Source organism: Eucalyptus grandis, chromosome 10 (assembly GCF_016545825.1).
Source record: "Eucalyptus grandis isolate ANBG69807.140 chromosome 10, ASM1654582v1, whole genome shotgun sequence".
Lineage (NCBI taxonomy): Eukaryota > Viridiplantae > Streptophyta > Magnoliopsida > Myrtales > Myrtaceae > Eucalyptus > Eucalyptus grandis.
The window spans coordinates 29501300-29526519 of record NC_052621.1 but is presented as its reverse complement, the minus strand read 5'-3'; the positions used below and the strand labels follow the sequence as shown (position 1 = coordinate 29526519).

The following is a 25220-nucleotide window of genomic DNA, read 5'->3' as shown; positions in this document are numbered from 1 at the left end:
GAAAAAGAATTTAAGACACAAGGTTTTATTCGGGTTTACCCTTAAACTAAGGTTACATCTAACCGAGGATTCCACTATAAATAGCACTCGTACCTCTCTTACATCCCTCAAATTAAAAGAGAAATATACATATACATATGTATGTGTGTGTGTCTCTATATATATAATGAGCCCAAGCTCAAATTACTAATATAATATTACTCAAACTATAAAAGCTCTCTAGCGTCACCCGACGCTACTCTTGTACGGTTGACAAGAAGTGTGAACGACACCCTAACGGTCCATGTCGCCAATTCCGTAGCTAATGCAAAAATAAATAAAAATCTAAACATTTTTGTCTCTTTCCGTTTCTTCCATCTAGCCATCTCTTGAAGGACGAACAACGCCGACAACGGAAGCTTCTTTGCTTCGTTGGTACCAATTTGATGAAATACGATGCGTAGTTACTACTCTTATATGAGTCCGCTGTGGTCTACATGACCTTCATGCAAAGAAAAAGACGGACTACGCGCTCGACTCTCATGGTATGACTGATCAAGCTCGATGAATTTCATGCACTAATTAGCAATGGCAGTGACTAGAAGAAGTGAAAGCAAATGTTCATGTTGCATTTATTTCCCTGGATTCCTGTTAGCTAAATTGGCTAGCCGCTCGAGCTACCGCTGGTTTTTCAAGAAAGACAACACTTGACTGTACACAATGTCTTTGGCATTCACTGCCATTATGAAATCAGCATGAGCATAATTTTCGACGAACTGGACGGTGAGCTTGCCGACGTCGTGGAGCTTGAGGCTGTCGAGCAGATGCCGGACGTCTTTCGGGTCAGAGAGCGCGTCCCTGCCTCCATGGCTGAGGAAGATCGGAAAGTCGCGGGGGATGTTGGAGAGGTTGTAGACTGGCGGCCTCACGTCCCCATAGTGCATCACGTTGAAGCCGGGGATCCCGTAGTTGTACTTTGCCAACACACCGTAGCGAGCCACTGCGAGCAACAACACCAATTCGTTTTCAAAATCGTAAGTTCTACGTCAAGGAATGCAGGTAGTCAATTTGAATGAGCATTCATCATTAACATGTGCTTTCTGCATGAAGTCCTCAAGAAAAAGGATCGACTGTGCACTAAACCTACTTTGAGACAGATGCACCAATGTCTTGGTCGATGTTGGCTGCGGTTCGGTCTTCAAAAAGAGATCGACGGTGGAATCATTGAGACAGCAGTTTATCCCTGGAACGGATCAGTCGAAATCAACATAACCAGTTCAATTCTTTCCAATTCGAGTTCCAGCACATATCTCGCGCAGCGAAGTTAGTTAGTACCGGTGAATGCAGCTACTGAGTCGTAGCAATTGACGCCAGGAATATCACACAAGGCCTGCAGAAAGTTAGCCACGCTCTCGCTGCGACCAAATACAAATGCAGAATCATAATGCAAGAGGAAAGAGAAGATAAATTAAGCCTTGAATCGAACATAAGAACTTCTCGGAATTTTTGCAGGTTCTGTTGCTTACCCTTTTGGATCGAACTCTTTTGGATCGAACTTGGCCAGTCCGGCCGACTTGACCATCTGTCGATAATTGCAGAACCATCAAATGCAGCTCCCTCAGGCGTCATGGTGGACATATATGCACAAAATGCCCTAGTTCTCTAATTGCAATGCAAGAGAAAGAGCCAAGGGTAATTATCTGCTCACCTCGCCAGAAAAGGATTTGGCGGCGACGACGCCTAGGGGAGTGGTCATATGGCTGAGATAAGCGATGGGGCTCAACAGAGCTGCCGATTGCAGCTTGTCCACAAGTTTCCCTTCCGATAAGGCCGCCAAAGCTACCAAAGTTCCCTGGAATCAGAAAGAAAATTTACCCAAGAACCTCAGTTTCTGCAGTACAAATCAAGTTTTTTGGAAAGGATAGGCACATCGATTGCATCTGCTGTCATATAACATGCGCGCGTATGTATGTGGCGTACGACCTGATTCCATGAAGTGTACTGAAAATAATTTCTCACCAGAGAGTGACCAACGTAATCTATCTTCTGCCCCGTTTTCCCGTGGATGAAGTCGAGCACGGCCGGGACATCGAATTGCGCCAGTTCGTCCCACGACCAATTCCAAAAATCCTGTCAGCAATTCAATCACCTGTTCAATTGGCGATGCACAATTCTTCTGCATTCACTGGTTACAACTACAATTAACGTGAAGATCCCATTTACATTTAGTGCATACGGAGATTCTGAACGTTGGCTACACTTGAAAATAGAGCAGTAATGAAAAATTAGATGAACTCATTTTCAATCAATGATTATGATACGTTATTGGGTGATCCAATAACTGCTTAACTCATTGAGAAATTGTTTTTTGATGGATCAGAAAGCAATCATATCCTATCCAGGCTCGAAATCTAGATGGGCCCAAGTTCAGGTGCGGTAGCCACTCGTCACAGACCATGTGACCACTATCGAGCCCATTTAAGTATTTCCTATTCGAGAATAAGTGATACAGTGGATCCAGGAAGGATATCAATATAAATGAGAATCATCAATCCAGCAAAACTCATGTATGACTCACATGAAACTCGCCACTTTCAATGATTCAGATTTTAGAGAGAGAGAGAGAGAGAGAGATGTACTGACCGCGTTGGCAGGGTCCAAGGAAGTGTGGCGCCGGCTGAATCGGGTGCCTCGGCTGTTGGCGATCCACACATCGAACCCGTTATCGGCCAAGATCAAGGGCAGGTCCTGCTCTGGTGGGTTCAGCAGCCACGTCATCCCGTCCTGCATTCACAGCATACCGCCATAAACAGATAATCTCCCTCCTTTAGGACAAAAACATGGGAATGATAGACATTCTGAGAAACGATATCTATTTAAGCAACTTGAGATATTTAACGTCCTGGCCCATGTCACGGAATGTTGTGGCACGTAGCAAAGGAGACACATAAGTGAACTATGCATGCACGGCGCAGCTCTTGCGGGTCTAAAGGATATCATGTCGATTTGACAATAGCCAATTGCGCAATCGATAAGAGTATTGCATATGCAGCGCAAATGAACATGTCCGGCGGTCTTGAGCCGGAAAATAAGGCACTCACCGCAAGGACGCCATGCTGTATTAGGACAGGCTGCTTGTTGGTGCCGCCGCCGCCGCCCCCAGTTCGGCCTTCTGGTATTCTTTGCACGCTTAGTATGTACCCATCCTGAGTGACCACCTGAAACAGAACACACCCAATGAAAACAGAGTGCTGCACGCGATATTCATTATATTCTCACGACAAACATCCGAAGATAGTACGCTAAATCTTATTCTAACAGATGAAGATAATCGAAGATTTAAGGTATTTGCGAGCTGCGCTTAATTACATCGAACTCCTGGCATTTGTAACCATATGTCACGAAGGATGAGGCACATATGCCCGCAGTAGCTGGAGGGGCAACAGGGCCACCGCTGCCGACATCGAGCATCGAATCGCGGCTCAAGCCATGGGCCACACGTAGCTCGACCACCAGGACCAGGAGGAAGCAACCCAAAGCCAGGCTGGGGAAGCTACTCGCGCTCATAATCATCGAGCTCATCTCCTTCTCTTCTGCCTCTTGCTCTTTTGGGGAGTTGGGTTTTCTGTGTGGAAGAAGATGATCACTGAAACTGCAAACAGACACACGCCCTTTATATAAGAAATTCTTGAGAGAGGAGAAGAAGAAGAAGAGGAGGAGGAGAGGAGCCAAAATGAGGGGTTAATTCCGAAAAGAATTCCCAACTTCATATCCAATCCCAAATATATCTCAAACTTTTTTATGTCTAAAAAAAGAAGAAAAAAACCCAAATAATAGGTCAAATCCCAAATCTATTTTTGTCAAAAAGAGAATTATCAATTTTTACTCTAGTCCCAAATTTGCCCTCGTTCTTCTTTTTGATGGCGAAAGGCTGATGTGAACTCGAGAATATATTTGGTATGATTATCACGTAGGAATTCAACCATGAAAAATGGAGGTTGCGGTTTTCATAAGACTTTTGGCGAAAATTTCATAGTCATAATATCCATGGCAACTGTAGTCCGTCCATGGTGGTACTAAACAGGTATTAAATGAGCATCAAAGAGAAATCACGGAACTAGTAACATAACTCGGAAGTCATGGCCAATAGATTCATGATAAATACCGAATGTGTAATGCAACTATCACAATCAGAAAGCCATTGGATAACCATAATTCGATAGACCATGTCAATTACATGTAGAAAAACAACGCTACACGTGATGGGCGTCGCGAAACCACAGGAATTTCTTAGAACCCCGTTGGTTTTTGCGCTCGTCTGGAAGTAATTAGTTTGCTGTCCTCATGTAAAAACGGCATCATGGCCACAGAGTTCCAATTCGGTGTTTGGCAATATGTCACCGAAGGATGGGCTCATTTACTTCCCTGTCAGTTCTTGCAAACATGTAAATCCACGAAGCGCTTATGACTCTCGTGTGCAATTAGCTTGTACAATAGTGATCCTGGAAAGTGAAATGCGCATCCAGACCTGAGCAAAACAGAAACGAATCTCCTACGAAGAGATTTTTGACTCCTTTCTAATCACGGATCTGACGAGACGTTATGCACTCGCAGGCACCGCTTCTCTTATGGGCACTACAGTCACTGTTCGTGCTCGACATCTGCGGCCTTACGTTCAGTTATCCTGAAGGATCGAGGCTTTCAAGTGTGAACAGAAACTGGTGGGTTTTGACCGTATTCTAGGAAACACGGCAGGAGTTCCAATTAGTGTGCATGCCTAAACAAGAGAAAGAATTGTTTGTCCTACTCTAAGCACTGGTTAACTCAAGCAGGAGTAGTTGCCATCTAAGGTAAAACCAAAGTCAAACCATGTTTCCCTCCTAAGATTCAAAGTCCTTTCTCAGCAATTTCTCCCTATATGCTTTCTAGATGAAAGCAAACTAGATATCATCGATCAGCAAGCCAGTTGTTAGTGGTGTGGCTTACCTGGAAACCTTTCTAGAATCCTGTGCTAATAGGTAAATAGGCCTTAAAATGAACGTCCAGGACAGAATAGCCTCACCATAGAGCCAAAATTAATAAAGCAAGCTCGATATTTGAATGGATAATCTGTGCAACAGATGGCCAAACGGGTACAAGTTCTCACCTATCCACTTTCACATGCTATCTCAGGGGGTGCATGATAAATCAGAATTTCTGTTTCAGAAACAATTTTTTAGAAATCCGTTTGATAAACCTATTCCATTTTTCTATTTCTGAAATAGATTCTTGTTCTAGAAATAGGTTTGGAATAGAAATCAGAAGTAGAAATTTTCTACTTCTCTATTTCTAGAACAGAAATGAGAAATAAAAATTATTCTCATCATTCGTCAATCAATCCTTCATCCGTTGCCACTGACCACCATCCATCGGTTGCCTGCCGACTGCTAGCCGCCACCGATCACCGGCCGCCGCCGCCGTCCGTCACTGCCATCCACCAGTCTGCCATCGTCCCAAAAAAAAAAAATTTGTGTCGTTATCAAACGAATTTCTATTTTTAGAGTAGAAATTTTGTGTCATTATCAAACGATTATTTTTGCTTAGAAACTCTTCTAGAAATAGAAATAGAAAAATCTATTTCTGTTCCAGAAACTACTTCTGGAATAGAATGGTTGTCATGTGCGCTAAAGCCGGGCATATGATTTTAGCGTGGCTGCCGGGCGACACGTACTCGGAGGAAGCCATGCTGGAGTCAGAGCTGCAACTAATATTTTCTCCACGGATGATGGAGGAGAAGGAAGACGGAAAAGTCAGAACTGGGAGCTTGGGGCCATGTCTTCTAAGGCCTTTAAAACCTTTTGGCCAAGGACAACCCAAGAGACCCACTTTGTTTTTAGACCCTTATTCCTCTGTTTTTTCCTTCCTCAAAAGATTTCTTCATTTTCTTTTTCCCGAAACAAGCAAACCATCCATTTGCTTCCATTCTATTTTCTATTTTTGCCACATTCTGGTCATCCTTGAGCTCACACAGCGGAGCATTTACACAATAAACTCTTTAAGTCCCAGAGGTTTGTTCGAGGACAAAAAACAGGGGTAAAGAACCCATCTAAGCCATGGATGATGGAGGAACCCTGCCGGCGTTGCTTGCGGTCAGTCAAAGCTGTGAAGATGCAGAAATCAAAGATGAACTGCATATGAGGTAAAGAACTCTATATACTGATAGAACTGAATCGATCAATTACATCAAGTAAGATCTCTTTTCTACTTCTCTTCAATCTATACAATCAACTGTAGTTCTACTTCAAAGAAAATGAAAGCAATTGAGAGAATTGAGAGAATCATCTGTTCTTCATATTCCTTCTGCTACAACAGCGTAGCTTTTATATCTTTGTTCCAGAAACCTCTTTTCACAACAGACTTAACAGTATATTGTTACAAGATTGAATCATCAAACTAACTATACTGTTATATTGACACTTGTACGGCTCTTGGCGTAGCTGCAGTCAATCTTCTGTTTCTGGATTGCCAACTCAGCTTCTTCACGGATCACCAGCTCAGCTTTTGCTTTTCCTTATTTCGAGCTCTGCCCTGTTTCAGCTTCAGCTTACTTTGCTCTGTTCTTGCTTCAGCTTGTTTTGCTCTGTTTCTTTACTTCCATCAGTATTTGTAAACTGTGGTTTTGACTTCTGTTCTTTAACAAAAGCCACCCCTCTGGCTTCGTCCTTTTCCTTTTTTGTGTACTTCTCCATTGACCACTAGATCTAGAATCGGGTTCAGGTATGACATCGCTCACCCATGGCCATCGTCGCCTTCGCCAGCGTCCCTCTCCAAACCTCAAGATTTGGCCTTCCAAGTTGGAGCAAAGATGCCTTCTGAGGTCAACTTGGCCAACATTTGTTGAAATACTACTTTAGAAAGGGGTTTGATAAATATATCAACAAGTTATTCTTCACTTTGAACATAAGCAGTCTTGATAGTTTTGTCAGGAATTTCTCTTGAACAAAATTACAGTCTATTTCTATGTGTTCTATTCTTTCACGAAAGACTAGATTTGATGCAATGTAAGTTGCTGCTTGGTTATCCCAAAATAACTTCATAGGAGCACAAGTTCCTTCATGATCCAAATCACTCGATATAACTAGTCATTACGATTCTTATATGAGTCCATCGTGGACCATATGACCTTCATACAAAGAGAAAGGAGATAGACCATGGGCTCGACTCTCATGACATGACTGATCAAACTCGATGAATTTCGTGCACTAATTAGCAATGGCAATGACTAGAAGAAAATGACGAAAGAAAAAATTGACTAGAAGAAGTGAAAGCAAATGTTCATGTCGCATTCATTTCCGTCAATTCCTTTTCGTAAAATTGGCTAGTCGCTAGGAGTTACTGCTGGTTTTTGAAGAAAGACAACACTCGACCAAACACCTTGTCTTCGGCATTCAGTCCCATTATGAAATCCGCATGAGCGTAATCTTCGATGGACTGGACGGTGAGCTTGCCAGCGTCATAGAGCTTCAAGCTTTCGAGCAGATACCGGGCATCGCTCTCGTTGGAGAGCGGATCCTGGCCTCCATAGTTGAGAAAGATCGGTAGGTCGTGGGGTAGGTTGGAGAGGTTGTAGACTGATGGCCTCGCGTACCCCCCCGTGGATCACGTTGGAGCTGGCGACCCCATAGTCGTACATCAACACGCCGTCGCAAACCACTGCAAGCAACAGTACCAATTCGATTGAATGAGTATTGATCATTAACATGTTCTTCTGCTTAAAACCCTCAAGAAGAGGATCGACCGTGCACTAAACCTACTTTGACATATTGCAAAAAAAACCTACTTTGACCCAAATGGACCGAGTTCTTGACCGACGTCAATTGCGGTTCGTTCTTCAAAAAGAGATCGACAGTGGAATCGTAGAGACAGTAGTTTTTGCCTGGAATGGATCGGTTGAAATCAAATAATCAGCTTAATTCTTCCCAATTTGAGTTCAAGAACATATATGGGGCAGCAAAGTTAGGCAGTAATGGTTAATGCGGCTAGCAAATCGTAGCAATCGACACCAGGACGGAGAAGGTCACCCAAGGGCTTGCTGGGACCAAATACAGCCGCACGATCATAACACGGGAAAAAAGAGAAGATGAGTGAAGCTTCGAATCGAACATAAGAACTTCTCGAAATCTCCGCGGGTTCTTTTGCTTACGCTTTTAGATTGAACTCGGCCAATCCCAGCAACATGGCGATCTGTCAATAATGCAGAAACATCGAATGCAGCTCCCTCAGGCATCACGGTGGACAAATATGGACAGATTACCCTGGTTCTCTAATCTCAATGAAAGGAAAATAGCGAACGGAGTCATCGGTTCGCCTCGTCGACAAAGGTTTTGGCCATGATGACGACGAGGATGGTGGTCATATATGGCTGAGATAAGTGATGGGGCTCTACAGAGTTGCCGATTGCAGCTTGTCCACAAATCTCCCTTCTGATAAGGATGCCAAATATGTCAAAGTTCCCTGGAATCAGATGGAAAATTTACCCAAAACCTCATATCTGCAGTAAAAATCAAGTCGTTTGAAAGGACAGGCACATCGATTGCATCCTCTGTCATGTAACATGCACGCGCATATGTGGCTAACGACCGAATTCCATGAAGTGTACCGAAACTAATTTCTCACCAAAGAGTGGCCAACGTAATTGATCTCCTCTCCAGTTTGCCGGTGGATGAAGTCGAACACGGCCGGTAGATCGAATGCTGCCAGTTCGTCCCACAACAAATTGCAGAAATCCTGTCAGCAATTCAGTCGCCAGTTCAATTGACAATGCACAATTCTTATGCATTCTCTGGTTACAACTACAATTATAACGTGGATTCCAACTAAATTTAGTGCATACAAAAGATTCTGAAAGTTAGCTACTCTTGAAAATAAGCGGTCATGTAAAATTATGTGAACTCGCCTTTGTGGGTTGATGGTTTTATGTGATGGGCATGGGCCTAAGTTGGCCTGTCCGCCCATGATGGGCCTAAAAGCCTGGCCCACAGGATTAGGGCCCATGGATGGAGGGACACGATGAAGGGGTACGTTTCTATTTTTGAGGGAACGTATATAAGGGAGGAAATAGAGAGACGAAGATACCCTTTGGCATAATAACGTACGTTTTCTCTCCCACTCTCTCTCCAAAAGAAAAACGAGCGCAAACAGCGACCCCATCTTCCCTCCAAGGCCAATCGACGTCATCGGATCGAACTGGATCGGTTTCTCTTCCTCTTATCGGCGTTGGTGTTTAATCTGTGGCTAACAAGGTACGCTCGATTCCGTGGTGTGCTTTATGATCGGTGATACATGTGAATTTCCCGGGCTTGTCTTCCGCATTCGTTTTAGGGGTTCGATTTAGTGTCGAATCCGGTTTTTGGGAATCCGACAATCCCAACATTGGTATCAAAGCCTGAGTTCATGTTTTCCCGACCCCTTTCATGTTTTTTGATTGAATTTTCGCGAAAATAATCGGCCGACATGAATCGGGGCGAAAAATCCCAACACCCGAGCACTGTTCATCCACTTTTTCGAGTTTCTATAAGTCGAAATCGATTTATGAAGACATAGGGTGAAAGAGCTCGTCGAGATGAGTCCGTCGATATGTCGTGCGCCGCCGGGTGACGCCGGACGCGCCCACACTCGCGGCCAGAAGCCGCTGCGCGTGAGCGCCATGCGCCGGTGGCGAATCGGCACGTGCGCGCCACCGACCGGCAAATTGGCATGCGCCAGTTGGCGAACCGACGCATGCTGACATCACCGTGACGTCACCCAACGGTCGGTAACCACTGGGATGACGTCATCGATGACGTCATCGCCGACGACCGTTGGCCGGCCGGTCACCGGCCAGCAACTCGACCCGACCCGACATGCGCGGAAGCCTAGTGCGTGCGTGTCACGCACGTGCCGGCTGACGTCAGCCCGCGCACGCACGTAGCACGTGCCGATCGGTTCGTCCGACCCGACCCGACCGGGCCGACCGATCCGACCCGACCGGGCCGACCGATCCGACCTACCACCCGTCTACCCGTTGACCACCGTTGACCGTTGACCGACAACCGTTGACTGTTGACAAAAAAAAAAGGAATTTGTTTCTTTTTCAATTATGTCTGTGTGGATTAGAGGTAATCCATTTTTTATTCTGCATTTGTTGCATGAATCATGGAAAATTATGTATTTTCCATTTTGTTTATTGTGGATTATAAGTGATCCATTTTTAATTCTGCATTTGTTGCAAAAACTATAATGCGTTATGCACGGATACCTGCATTCCCAAGAACGGACAAAGGAAGAGCAAGACTTAAAAGGCTGATGAAAGAGTTAGCTGATTATCGGTGGCATGATGGTGATTTAGTATTACACGTGGTCAGGGTCAATCAGATGATATAGGAAATCATCTGGAATTGTTATCTTATGCCGGATTTTGAGAAGGTGCTGGCTTTGATGAACACTCTTCCACCTGAATGGCAAGCAGTGTTAGATCGGCTATGGGAGGTCAACATGGTCCCGGGTTATAGGAGGCTAGTGGTAGCTTTTGTAAGAGAGTACTATAGGATTAAGTTAACCAAAACTTTAACCCTTAGATTGAGCGCCACATGGCGCAAAGTCAATGCGCCTAGGAGGCGACATGAAAGCTCTCCAAAAGTTTTTCCATGGTTGGCAAATGTGCCTTCAAATTTCTCAGATATTTTGACTGATAGATTAGAATGGACATTCCCTATTTATTTCTTAGATTAGTTTGAGATGTTTTTTTAGTATGAATATCTCTTTCTATGTTGATATTTTTTCCTCTGTATATATTGCTTAGTGTAATTGATAGTTGTATTATGTGAAAGCATTATTATTCTATTGGATGTTAAATATTATTTGCTTTCTGTTGTTGTTGACTACTGTGGGTAGTTCATAGAAGTTTTTGTAACTTTATAAAATTTATTTTGCATAAGACAATTATATTAATAATAGTTTTAAGTTAGGATTTTTGAAGGATGATTGGAAACATAGTGACATTTTGATTCTAAACCTTACTTGAAATTGTTCATTGATATGATGGGTTTGTGCAAAGTGGATGCATAAAAGATAGGCATTAATTAGTCGTGCATATAAGTCTGACGTGTTCAGATCGATGGTTTCAATAACTAAAAACGTAATTGCTGATATGAACGGCAACAATTGTGAAATATTGAATATGAATATTCAATATATGCTGGAAAAGCAAGAAGCATTAGAAGCTCTTGACCATGTTATGGAAAATCTTGAGAATGCCATGCGCCACCTTGAGCTAGTAGAGGACCGCATAACGGCATTTGAGCCGAAAATAGATATTTGCAATGCAAGTTCTAGCTCATAAAGGTTTTGAGCTCTAAGCGCAAGCGTATTGATTCGTTCAATATGTGAGAATGCAAATGATCAAGTCCTTATTGCAAGAAATCAAGAGTTAACCAACACAAGAGAGGAAAACGTCCTCAAGTGAAGAAAATGTCAAGGCTAAGGTGTTACAATTGTGACAAGAAATGTCACTATGCTCGCAACTCTTGTGAGCCGAAAAAGGTAAACACCTCTTGTACATTTGAGAACTTTGCTTATGTGTCAAGTTCTGCGTTATTGACTGAATCCAATCCTTTGTGGACTGTAGATTCAAGAGTGACAGACCATGTAGCGAAGGATAGAGAATCCTTCGTGGAATTCCAACGAGTATCAACTAGAACTATGTGGATCTATGTAGGATATAACTCCAGAGATGAAGTTAAAGGGATTGGCACCTACCAATTGAACATGCGTGGTGGACGCACCTTGTTCCTACATGATGTTCTATATGCTCCAGAAATTCGTCGAAATTAAGTGTATGTTTTGGTGTTGGTTAAGGTTGATTTTAATATGAACTTTCATAATAGAGGTGTAGATTTGTATTTTGATACAAACTACTATGCTTGTAGTTATTTTCTGGATGGTTTCATTGTATTAGATATTGACTATGTTAATGCAAATGTTTGTTATTCCCTTCTCACATCTCCTAATTCATTTGATAATGATGTGAATGTGTGGCATGCTAGACTTGGTCATATTGGCCAACAACATATGAATAGATTGGCCAAAGAGGGCTTGTTGGGCAACATTGAAAAAGGTGCTTTGTCAATATGTGAGCATTGCCTAGTAGGGAAAACAACAATGAAACCATTTGAAAAATGTAAAAGAGCTGAATTTTCTCTGCATTTAATCCATTCTGACGTATGTGGTGCAATGAATGTGAGAGGAAGGCATGGGGCTGTTTATTTCATCACTTTTATAGATGATTATACTCGATTAGGATATGTTTATTTGATTTCTCATAAATCTGAAGCATTAAGTTGTTTCAAAAAGTTTATGAACTTAGAAGAAAATCAATTAGACAATAAAATAAAAGTATTGAGATCCGATCGAGGTCGAGAATATTTATCTGATGAGTTTAGAAAATTATGTGGTGAAAAAGGAATAGAAAGACAGTTGTCTATTCCATATACTCTTCAACAAAATGGTGTTGCAGAGAGAAGAACCCTACTGGAAACAGTTAAGTCCATGATGGCGCATGCTAACTTACATATCACTTTTTGGAGTGATGCGTTGTTAACTACTGCCTATATACTTAACCGGGTGCCTTCCAAATCAGTTAGTTCCACTCCATATGAGTTATGGACAGGTAGAAAACCGGACTTAAGTTTTCTTAAGCCATGGGGTTGTACTGCCTATACTCATGAGTCCTCTCACAAGTTTGGGAAATTGGGTCCCAAAGTAAAGAAGAGTATTTTAATGAGATACTCCGAACACTCGAAATGGTATGTGTTCATAGGTGAGCAGGAAAGTGGGAGTATAACTTAATTTGAATCACAGAATATCACATTCTTAAATGATGAATTTCCTAAGAATGGCGAAATAGGGGAAGATCACTCCCTATTTGAAACCTTGGATCAAGATAATGATATTAGTGGAGTTCGTCCAAGTAGGAGTAATATGAGAAGTGATGAATTGAATTCAACTCATTCTCAATTACAACCACATGTTAAGACGACATCGTCATTATCTAATTCAAGTGGGAGCATAATGGGGAATGATGTGCTAAGTGTACAATCTCCCATACGGCAAACAAGTCGCCAAAGTATTCCCCGTCGACGTTTTGACATTGAAGGGGAAACTTTTATGATTACTTCGCAAGATGTGGATGAGCCAATAAATATTAATAAAGCTCTAAATTGCCCTAGTAAAGAAAAATGGATTTATGCAATGAAAGAGGAAATTTAGTCAATGAAATCAAACCAAGTCTAGGAACCGGTTGATCTTCCAAAAGGACGCAAAGCTATTGGGAACAAATGGGTTCTCAAAATAAAGTGTAAAACTGATGGCTCAATATAAAGGCATAAGGCTCACCTTGTGGCGAAGGGGTATAATCAACAGGAATGAATTAATTATGAATATACATTTTTTCCTATAGTGAGATTTACCTCGATTCGCATTATTCTGGCAATAGTGGCTAGTATGGATCTTGAGTTACATCAAATGAATGTAAAGACTGCTTTCCTTAATAGAGAATTAGAGGAAGAAATATATATGAAACAACCTACTGGTTTCATAGTGAAAGGCCAAGAAGAAAAGGTTTGTTGACTTTTGAGATCGATATACGACCTTAAGCAGTCATCGAGACAATGGTATATACATTTTCATAATGCCATAATGGCATATGACTTTACAATGATAGATGAGGATCATTGTGTATATATCAAAAGATCCAAGGATCAATTTGTGATTGTATCATTATATGTTGATGATATACTAATTGCCGGAAGCAATAGAGAGTTTGTAAATACTATGAAGAGTTGGTTATCTTCCAACTTTGAATTGAAGGATATGGGATTGTAAACCCATAGACACTCCTATTGCAAAATGTGAAGGATTGAGCCATAGACTGTGTCCAAGGACTCCACAAGAGAAGGAACAAACGAAATAGGTTCCTTTTGCTAGTGATGTTGGGAGCTTGATGTACTATGATGTGTACAAGACCTGACATATGTTATACAGTTGGAATGGTGAGTAGATACCAATCCAACCCAAGTCTAGCACATTGGAAGGTCGTTTAGAGAATACTAAGGTATCTAAAGGGGACTGCTGATTATACGCTGAGTTATTAAGGAAAGGATCTGCAACTCCAAGGCTATTATAATGCTGATTGGAGAGGAGATTTAGATGAAAGAAAATCTATCTCTGGATTTTTTTTTCTTACCGAATAATGGCACCATATGTTTGAGCAGTAAGAAACAAAAGTGTATAACCTTGTCCACGATGGAAACTGAGTTCGTGGCATTATCAGTAGCAGTATAAGAAAGTGTTTGGCTTAAGAGATTATTAGATCATTTTGGTGTTATTGGAAGTGCTGCAGATTCATTGTTGGTTAATAGTGATAGCCAAGCAGCAAAAGCATACACCAAAAATCCAAAATATCATGGCAAGACCAAACATATAGATATCAAGTATAACTTTGTCAATGATTTGACTGCACGAAAAGATGTGAACTTACAGTACATATTACGCATAGAATGGTAGCAGATCCTATGACAAAGCCAATACCTAGAGATGTGTTTTGTGGCCATATGAAATCTCTAGGATTGCGTAGAGTCTGATGTACTGGATTGTAATTTCCCTAAAGTGTTCACATTTGATGAATTTGTGTTTTTCATCATTAATGCCTATAAATCTTTGTTTGATCTTTATGCATCTTTATGCTCAGTGCATTACTTTAAGTTAAGAAAGTATGTCGGACAGATATAAGATTAGCCCACTCACACGGGTAATCGCCTCTATTTACTGTGTGATAAATAGAGATGAGACTGTTTTTAAGCTTATTATCTAAGTGATAATCGAGAGCTAAAGCTTAAAATACATCGCCTTAACTGGGTGTTAAGATGAGCACATAATTTTTACTATGTCCGAAAGTAAAATAACCCACATATTTTACTTTATCTGTCTATGATGCTAGATGTGAGTTCTGATAAATTTGGTGAATGAGTAGATATGTAAACTCAAGTTAGACATTGGGTATGTCTGAACTATCATTTGTACGGTATTGAAGGTGTAGACATATGCTCCATGGGAAATGAGTTAATACCGTAATATGTATTTCATACTACGTATGCATGAAACGACCAATAAAAGTAGTGGCAAAAGTTTTGATCTCAACTTTTATGTCTTGTGAGACTCTTGAGGAAAAGAGTTCCTCAATTTTAGTGCCCTCATGACTTTTACTTATTCTCAAGATTTCTATTTAGTGTTTGCTATCTTAGGATGTTGCCAATGGTCACAAGTTAATTCGATCTAATTGGACATTTCTAGAAAAAGTAAGCTGAACTGAAATTGAGAGTTTGAAGGGAAGAGGAAGATTGAATTTGGAGAATCACATTGTAGTTTTGTGTTCACTGGTTAACCAATTATGACTGTCTTTGGGATAATCATAATTGTGAATACAATATATATATATCATTGTTTAAAAGAGATCAAGAAAGATATAAATCTGATTGATCGATCTAGGGTACTGCATACTAAATCTACTCGGATTGTGCTGTATATACCTAACAGATGTATGGCAACGAGCTCTCAAAGTATGCTGGTCGCACGGATTATTCACCGGTATGAATGTTGAAAAGAGGTAAAGAGAATCATGTTCGACCCACCATGTGCGAGTGGGAGATGATGGTTTTATGTGATGGGCATGGGCCTAAGTTGGCCCATCCGCCCATGATGGGCCTAAAAGCCCGGCCCACAGGATTAGGGCCCATGGATGGAGGGACACGATGAAGGGGTACGTTTCTATTTTTGATGGAACGTATATAAGGGAGGAAAGAGAGAGACGAAGATACCCTTTGGCATAATAACGTACGTTTTCTCTCCCACTCTCTCTCCAAAAGAAAAACGAGCGCAAACAGCGACCCCATCTTCCCTCCAAGGCCAATCGACGTCATCGGATCGAACGGATCGGTTTCTCTTCCTCTTATCGGCGTTGGTGTTTAATCTGTGGCTAACAAGGTACGCTCGATTCCGTGGTGTGCTTTACGATCGGTGATACATGTGAATTTCCCGGGCTTGTCTTCCGCATTCGTTTTAGGGGTTCGATTTAGTGTCGAATCCGGTTTTTGGGAATCCGACAATCCCAACATGGGTGATGCGGCAGATATAATATCAATCACAGAGCGACAACTACGTAGGAATTCCTTGAAGTGCCCCCAAACGAATGGCCGTCATATCAAAGGCCAATATTTAGGTGTCGTGGTGAAAGGTTTACTAGATAAGGTGGGTCAAGATTGCAATTGAAAGCACAACAAATGTACATGGGAAAGTTACCCAAAAATCCTTAAACTATGTCAATTCAATCATAATTTTTCTTTTTTTTTGCCAATTGAATCATAAACCTTTTGCATTTATATCAATTCAATCCATCCGATCGATTTTAACTGGCAACCAACTAGCACTAACATGGACACTAGCAGTCTACATGAAGTCACCGACGCTGACATGAACAATTACAATAAATTCAGAATTTTTTTGGTAATTTTCCCAATGAATGTGTTATAACGTACATACGGTGCCATAAATATAGGCATCAAACTTGTATGAATCAAGTGCACCGTGAGAGAATAAATTAGGTTCATGTTGCAGATGCAGTAGTGGGTATTGCTAATGGTACCGATGCAATTTGAGATCTAGATGGGCCCGAGCTTAGGTGTGATAGCCACTTGCCGCAAACCACATCACTGGTACCGGCCCAATTAACTATTCCCTACATGAGGATAAGTGATACGACGAGTCCAGCATGTGTACCAAACTAAATGTGGAGTGTCGAATCTAATGGGACTCGCACGGGACTCACTCGAGACTCGTCACGTTCAATGATTCAGATCGAGTTGAATACGTGCATTCCTCTCGTGCGATAAATTTAGAGAAAGAGAGAGATGTACTGACAGGGTTGGCGGTGTCCAAGGAAGTGTGGCGCCTGCTGAATCGGGTGCCTCGGGTGTTGGCAATCCACACATCGAACCCGTTGTCGGCCAGAATCAAGGGCGGGTCCTGCTCTGGCGGGTTCAGCAGCCGTGACATCCCGTCCTGCATTCACCGTTTACCGCCATAAACAGTAATCTCCCTCTTTAGGACAAAACATCGAAGCGATAAACATACTAAAATGAGAAAATAGCGGGAGTATCATCAAGAAGAAAAGCAAAGTTAGGACAGAGAAGAGAGAGAAGGACGAGAGATTTCACGGGAAGGGGGAGAGTGTGGTGTGCCACCCAGGACGACATGTGGCGCGACGTGTCGTCAGTTGAATGGGTCAGTCCCATGATGATGTGGAAAGGCTAGCCTACACAATATTTTCCCGACTTAAAGTGGTTTATTTAGTACAAGATGGAGAAAAGATTAGCAAGCTCAAAGTTCAATGCATCTCCTGACGATCGGACACGAGCCAATCGCGTAAATCGAAAGGATATTGCACAGGCATCACAAATGAACGAATCCAGCAGTCTCGAGCCCACGATCCCACGAATAATGCATTCAGCAGAAGGATGCCGTGCTGTATTAGGACTGGCCGCTTATTGCCGTCGCCGCCGCCGCTGTCCCCAGCTCGACATTCTGGTATTCTTTGCACGTTTAGTATGTATCCATCCTGAGTGACCACCTCAAACAGAACACACCCAATGAAGACAGAGTGTTACACACGTTATTCATTATATTTTTGTCTCATACATCCGAAGATACTGCCCCAGTCTCGTTCCAATAAATGAAGCTAATCAAGATTTAATTACATCGAACTCCTGCCATTGGTAACCATTTATCGTGACAGATGAGGCACGGGAAAAGGATTTGCTTCCGTTTCTGTTTTTGCTAAAAGGTTTATATATGTAATTACCAAGATTCTTGCTTAAAATTGGCCTAATTTCTTTTTTTTTAAATCCAACTTTAATTATAATCTCATTAAAAACCTTTAATTTCAGGTCCAGTCTCAATTCTACCCTAATTTTTTTTTTTTGTCTCATAAAAAATCACAAACCTTAGATCCAATCCCAATCTATCCTAAACTTTTTTTTATCACATAAACTTTTAATCGAGTCTCATATTTGTCTCCACTGAGCTTCCATCCAAAAATCGCCCACGGTGATGTGACATTTCCATGTCATTACTCTAATTTGTTTTCCCAAATCTCATATCCAAAAAGACATTTTCTAGATATCAATTTCTATATCAGTTCAAATGACATCTTATTGAATCTAAAATTGGTAAAAAAAACAGGAGCAATTAAGGTTGACTTTCTTCAATTGCTTTTACTTTTAAAAGAATCTTCCTTCTATTTCGCTTAAGGATCTTTGAATTTATGCTTAGTCTTCAATCTCTCATACTTGGAGTCTTCCATATCTCTCATCAAAGAGCTTGCGCTCAAGACACTTTATTCGGATGTTCAAACAGCTCATGCCCGGGATTTTTCCATTTCTCGACTGTCAAAAGAAATTTTAGAAAAAGAGTTAACGGAGGCAAATTTGGAACTCAAGTAAAAGTTTGTGATTTTTATAAAATAAAATAAGTTTAGGGTAGAATTGAGATTAGACCTAAAATTAAATTTTTGGACGAGACCAATAAATTTTTATGATATAATTGACGCTGGACCTAAATTGAAGGTTTTTTAAGGGATTAGGCTACCTAAAAAGAGTCGGGTTTTTCACATTTCTAGAAAATGAATTATGACGGAAGAAAAACAAAGGGAGACCGAAAGACGGATATAAAGGACAGAAAAGGATTAATCATGCGTGGGTCCCAATTGGCCACATCATAGCAACCAATTGGAAATAGATAGTCATGAATGATGATGATAGATAGGAGAATATATTTAGCGATTAAAGACCACCATGTCATTAGCTGACATGGCATCTATGTTTTCTACTAGTCACTTATAATTTGACACATGTCCATGTCAAGATTGGCCACACAATCACAATGAAAATTGAGAGTAAAAGCGATAAAGAGAATTTGAGACATAAGATTTCATCATAATTCACCTTGAAATTAGAGTTACGTCCAATGGAGAATTCCACTGTGATTAACACATCACACCTCTCTATTACATTATTCAAATTGCAAGAAAATATATATATATATATATATATATATATATATATATATATATCCAAACAAATTATATATATGCAATAGCTATTCATAAGCTCAAGCTCAAACTACTAATAAGGGAGCGTTTGATAACGTTTCTACTCGGGAGAATAATTTTTTAACATAAATAATTTTTATTTCTATTCTTGGGAACAATTTCTTATTACGCGCTTCGTAATCTGCAAAAATTTCTACTCCGGGAGTAGAAATACGTTTGATAAACTTGTATAATCATATTGTTTCTTTTAGCTTTTCAATTTTTTTATTATATTTTTTCCTTTTTTTCTTTTTTTTTCCTTCTTTCTCTTTGTGGCCGATCGCCGGTCTCGGTGGCCAGGCGAGCCTCCGTCGGCCGGCGAGGCTCGACCTCGCCAAGCCGGACAAGGCCGACCTCGCGCCGCCCGGGCAAGGTCGAGCCTCGCCGGTGGCCTCATGAGGCTCGCCTAGCCACCGAGGCCATCGGCGAGGCTCGACCTCACCCAAGCGACGCAAGGTCGGCCTTGCCCTGGCCTAGCAAGGCCAAGCCTCGCCGTGGCTCGGCGTCTCCGAGGGCCGGCGACACTCCGGCAAGGTCGCCGGCCCTCGTCTGCCCAATCACCGGCGCCAGCCATGGCCAAGGCCGGTGACTAGCAAAAGGAAGAAGAAAAAAAGAAAGAGAAGAAAAAAAGAAGAGAATAAAAAATTATTTCAGGAACAAGAAATAACTTTTTCTACTTCTTGTTTATGTTCCAAATCTGTTCTCGCGAACAAAAAGATAGATTTTTTGTTTTTGGGAACAAAAGTTTTAACAAACGTGTTTGGGTTTTTTTTTTGTTCCCCGGAACAAAATAACAAAAAGTTTTGTTCTGGGAAACAGAAACAAAAATAAACAAACAGGCCCTAATAGTTTCACCTTTATACACCCAACCATATCAAGCGTCGTATTATTCCCCATTCGCACTATATGTCCTTGATTTGGCTTATAATAGCAAAACCAATCTCTATAAAACATCAGGTTGAGAGACACTCCAATGTCAATAATCCATGCACTGTGGTCACGCTATAATAAATTGCAGACAAGATACATGTTTTCTATGCTAATGTCATCATCCTTTTTTGTACTAGAGGATGATTGCTCATTTCGCTTCTCTAGACCCACACTTATGCTTCTATAATCTTTCTTCAATTGTCTAAGCTTTTTGCACTTCCAATGCATTATGTTTTCTCAATCTCGATTATTAAATTTTCCTCTAAGCTTATTCTTGCAACCAAATCTAGACTCAAATCATTCATTATTCCTTCATCTTACCAAAAAACCCTCTTGCGTTACACTATCAGAACCTGCTCTCCTCATCTCCTCAGACAACAAGGTAGCCACAACGTTCTCAAAGGATAACGCACTAACAACTATGTATAACAATCATATGTCCCAATGAATTCAACAGCGAACACAGTAAAGTACGTGCTTTGTCTTCCTCATCTAGATTGACGTCGATCGATGCAAGTTTAGCACAAATAGTATTAAACTCATTTAAGTGTGCAAAGAATGAATCACCTTCACTCATTCGAAAATTGTAGAGTTGCCTCCATAGAAATAGCCTATTCACAAGTGACTTGTTCTAATAAAGGTTTTTCAATTTTGTCCAAAGATCCTCTGCCATCTTCTCAGATGTCACATTCACTAGGGCATTATGAACAAGACATCAAAACTAGAGATGTTCTAATCAATCCTAGTAATATGCTCTGCACTTACCATAATGTAGAACCCTCCGATCCCTGATGTTCCACTCCTTCAATTTAGTGGACATGGAGTCATTCAACTCGTCCTCCTTTGACTTTCCCTTGGTATTCTCCTCAGGTTTATCATCTTTGATCGCGTGCCACAAATCTCTAACCACCAGCAGAGCCTCCATCTTCAATTTTCATAACTCGAAACATTTGCCTCTAAATTTCTCTACTTCAATCTATGATTAACCAATCAACGACATCTTCCCAAGATTCGATCTTTTGGGATCTCTCTTCACCAAGAAATCCAACCTCAAACCTTGTTACGATGCTGGATGTTAGGATTTGTTGCATAATCACAAAGAAAATTGAGAGTACAAGCAAGAAAAAGAATTTAAAACACAAGGTTTTATTCGGGTTTACCCTTAAACTAAGGTTACATCTAACCGAGGATTCCACTATAAATAGCACTCGTACCTCTCTTACATCCCTCAAATTAAAAGAGAAATATACATATACATATGTATGTGTGTGTGTCTCTATATATATAATGAGCCCAAGCTCAAATTACTAATATAATATTACTCAAACTATAAAAGCTCTCTAGCGTCACCCGACGCTACTCTTGTACGGTTGACAAGAAGTATGAACGACACCCTAACGGTCCATGTCGCCAATTCCGTAGCTAATGCAAAAATAAATAAAAATCTAAACATTTTTGTCTCTTTCCGTTTCTTCCATCTAGCCATCTCTTGAAGGACGAACAACGCCGACAACGGAAGCTTCTTTGCTTCGTTGGTACCAATTTGATGAAATACGATGCGTAGTTACTACTCTTATATGAGTCCGCTGTGGTCTACATGACCTTCATGCAAAGAAAAAGACGGACTACGCGCTCGACTCTCATGGTATGACTGATCAAGCTCGATGAATTTCATGCACTAATTAGCAATGGCAGTGACTAGAAGAAGTGAAAGCAAATGTTCATGTTGCATTTATTTCCCTGGATTCCTGTTAGCTAAATTGGCTAGCCGCTCGGAGCTACCGCTGGTTTTTCAAGAAAGACAACACTTGACTGTACACAATGTCTTTGGCATTCACTGCCATTATGAAATCAGCATGAGCATAATTTTCGACGAACTGGACGGTGAGCTTGCCGACGTCGTGGGAGCTTGAGGCTGTCGAGCAGATGCCGGACGTCTTTCGGGTCAGAGAGCGCGTCCCTGCCTCCATGGCTGAGGAAGATCGGAAAGTCGCGGGGGATGTTGGAGAGGTTGTAGACTGGCGGCCTCACGTCCCCATAGTGCATCACGTTGAAGCCGGGGATCCCGTAGTTGTACTTTGCCAACACACCGTAGCGAGCCACTGCGAGCAACAACACCAATTCGTTTTCAAAATCGTAAGTTCTACGTCAAGGAATGCAGGTAGTCAATTTGAATGAGCATTCATCATTAACATGTGCTTTCTGCATGAAGTCCTCAAGAAAAAGGATCGACTGTGCACTAAACCTACTTTGAGACAGATGCACCAATGTCTTGGTCGATGTTGGCTGCGGTTCGGTCTTCAAAAAGAGATCGACGGTGGAATCATTGAGACAGCAGTTTATCCCTGGAACGGATCAGTCGAAATCAACATAACCAGTTCAATTCTTTCCAATTCGAGTTCCAGCACATATCTCGCGCAGCGAAGTTAGTTAGTACCGGTGAATGCAGCTACTGAGTCGTAGCAATTGACGCCAGGAATATCACACAAGGCCTGCAGAAAGTTAGCCACGCTCTCGCTGCGACCAAATACAAATGCAGAATCATAATGCAAGAGGAAAGAGAAGATAAATTAAGCCTTGAATCGAACATAAGAACTTCTCGGAATTTTTGCAGGTTCTGTTGCTTACCCTTTTGGATCGAACTCTTTTGGATCGAACTTGGCCAGTCCGGCCGACTTGACCATCTGTCGATAATTGCAGAACCATCAAATGCAGCTCCCTCAGGCGTCATGGTGGACATATATGCACAAAATGCCCTAGTTCTCTAATTGCAATGCAAGAGAAAGAGCCAAGGGTAATTATCTGCTCACCTCGCCAGAAAAGGATTTGGCGGCGACGACGCCTAGGGAGTGGTCATATGGCTGAGATAAGCGATGGGGCTCAACAGAGCTGCCGATTGCAGCTTGTCCACAAGTTTCCTTCCGATAAGGCCGCCAAAGCTACCAAAGTTCCCTGGAATCAGAAAGAAAATTTACCCAAGAACCTCAGTTTCTGCAGTACAAATCAAGTTTTTTGGAAAGGATAGGCACATCGATTGCATCTGCTGTCATATAACATGCGCGCGTATGTATGTGGCGTACGACCTGATTCCATGAAGTGTACTGAAAATAATTTCTCACCAGAGAGTGACCAACGTAATCTATCTTCTGCCCCGTTTTCCCGTGGATGAAGTCGAGCACGGCCGGGACATCGAATTGCGCCAGTTCGTCCCACGACCAATTCCAAAAATCCTGTCAGCAATTCAATCACCTGTTCAATTGGCGATGCACAATTCTTCTGCATTCACTGGTTACAACTACAATTAACGTGAAGATCCCATTTACATTTAGTGCATACGGAGATTCTGAACGTTGGCTACACTTGAAAATAGAGCAGTAATGAAAAATTAGATGAACTCATTTTCAATCAATGATTATGATACGTTATTGGGTGATCCAATAACTGCTTAACTCATTGAGAAATTGTTTTTTGATGGATCAGAAAGCAATCATATCCTATCCAGGCTCGAAATCTAGATGGGCCCAAGTTCAGGTGCGGTAGCCACTCGTCACAGACCATGTGACCACTATCGAGCCCATTTAAGTATTTCCTATTCGAGAATAAGTGATACAGTGGATCCAGGAAGGATATCAATATAAATGAGAATCATCAATCCAGCAAAACTCATGTATGACTCACATGAAACTCGCCACTTTCAATGATTCAGATTTTAGAGAGAGAGAGAGAGAGATGTACTGACCGCGTTGGCAGGGTCCAAGGAAGTGTGGCGCCGGCTGAATCGGGTGCCTCGGCTGTTGGCGATCCACACATCGAACCCGTTATCGGCCAAGATCAAGGGCAGGTCCTGCTCTGGTGGGTTCAGCAGCCACGTCATCCCGTCCTGCATTCACAGCATACCGCCATAAACAGATAATCTCCCTCCTTTAGGACAAAAACATGGGAATGATAGACATTCTGAGAAACGATATCTATTTAAGCAACTTGAGATATTTAACGTCCTGGCCCATGTCACGGAATGTTGTGGCACGTAGCAAAGGAGACACATAAGTGAACTATGCATGCACGGCGCAGCTCTTGCGGGTCTAAAGGATATCATGTCGATTTGACAATAGCCAATTGCGCAATCGATAAGAGTATTGCATATGCAGCGCAAATGAACATGTCCGGCGGTCTTGAGCCGGAAAATAAGGCACTCACCGCAAGGACGCCATGCTGTATTAGGACAGGCTGCTTGTTGGTGCCGCCGCCGCCGCCCCAGTTCGGCCTTCTGGTATTCTTTGCACGCTTAGTATGTACCCATCCTGAGTGACCACCTGAAACAGAACACACCCAATGAAAACAGAGTGCTGCACGCGATATTCATTATATTCTCACGACAAACATCCGAAGATAGTACGCTAAATCTTATTCTAACAGATGAAGATAATCGAAGATTTAAGGTATTTGCGAGCTGCGCTTAATTACATCGAACTCCTGGCATTTGTAACCATATGTCACGAAGGATGAGGCACATATGCCCGCAGTAGCTGGAGGGGCAACAGGGCCACCGCTGCCGACATCGAGCATCGAACCGCGGCTCAAGCCATCGGCCACACGTAGCCCGACCACCAGGACCAGGAGGAAGCAACCCAAAGCCAGGCTGGGGAAGCTACTCGCGCTCATAATCATCGAGCTCATCTCCTTCTCTTCTGCCTCTTGCTCTTTTGGGGAGTTGGGTTTTCTGTGTGGAAGAAGATGAGCACTGAAACTGCAAACAGACACACGCCCTTTATATAAGAAATTCTTGAGAGAGGAGAAGAAGAAGAAGAGGAGGAGGAGAGGGAGCCAAAATGAGGGGTTAATTCCGAAAAGAATTCCCAACTTCATATCCAATCCCAAATATATCTCGAACTTTTTTTTTGTCTAAAAAAAGAAGAAAAAAACCCAAATAATAAGTCAAATCCCAAATCTATTTTTGTCAAAAAGAGAATTATCAATTTTTACTCTAGTCCCAAATTTACCCTCGTTAGCCGTCTGTCCAAAAGTCGTTGTTAGTAGTCTCTAATTTTTTATATCCTAAAACAATTTTATTTTAGAAGATAATTTTTCATGTCAC

At 41.7% G+C, this 25220-nt stretch overlaps 3 protein-coding genes across 3 annotated transcripts; all 3 read right to left on the bottom strand.

Annotated features, from left to right (window-relative positions):
• Positions 1-656: 656 nt before the first annotated feature.
• On the bottom strand, positions 657-3625 carry LOC120288808 (triacylglycerol lipase 2-like). The gene is made up of 9 exons (XM_039302966.1): positions 3349-3625; positions 3081-3197; positions 2623-2763; positions 1999-2109; positions 1688-1831; positions 1521-1561; positions 1315-1394; positions 1127-1222; positions 657-979 (listed from the first exon to the last, which is right to left on the bottom strand). The coding sequence occupies exons 1-9, from the start codon at positions 3559-3561 to the stop codon at positions 657-659; spliced, it is 1266 nt and encodes a 421-aa protein (XP_039158900.1). The 5' UTR covers positions 3562-3625.
• Positions 3626-7301: 3676 nt separating this feature from the next.
• LOC104423931 (triacylglycerol lipase 2) lies at positions 7302-21050 on the bottom strand. Its single transcript, XM_039302965.1, is given in 15 exon segments — positions 7302-7611; positions 7613-7671; positions 7799-7897; positions 7989-8050; positions 8162-8202; positions 8327-8374; positions 8377-8472; positions 8635-8745; positions 16969-17109; positions 17543-17677; positions 17805-17874; positions 18050-18072; positions 18396-18491; positions 20447-20544; positions 20891-21050. Coding segments are annotated over 15 exon segments (1500 nt in total). The 3' UTR covers positions 7302-7350.
• Positions 21051-21850: 800 nt separating this feature from the next.
• On the bottom strand, positions 21851-24904 carry LOC104423932 (triacylglycerol lipase 2). The gene is given in 13 exon segments (XM_039304028.1): positions 21851-22029; positions 22031-22227; positions 22375-22470; positions 22563-22642; positions 22769-22809; positions 22936-22973; positions 22976-23041; positions 23044-23077; positions 23245-23355; positions 23865-24005; positions 24323-24381; positions 24384-24438; positions 24590-24904. Coding segments are annotated over 13 exon segments (1257 nt in total). The 5' UTR covers positions 24803-24904; the 3' UTR covers positions 21851-21903.
• Between the last annotated feature and the right edge of the window lie 316 nt (positions 24905-25220).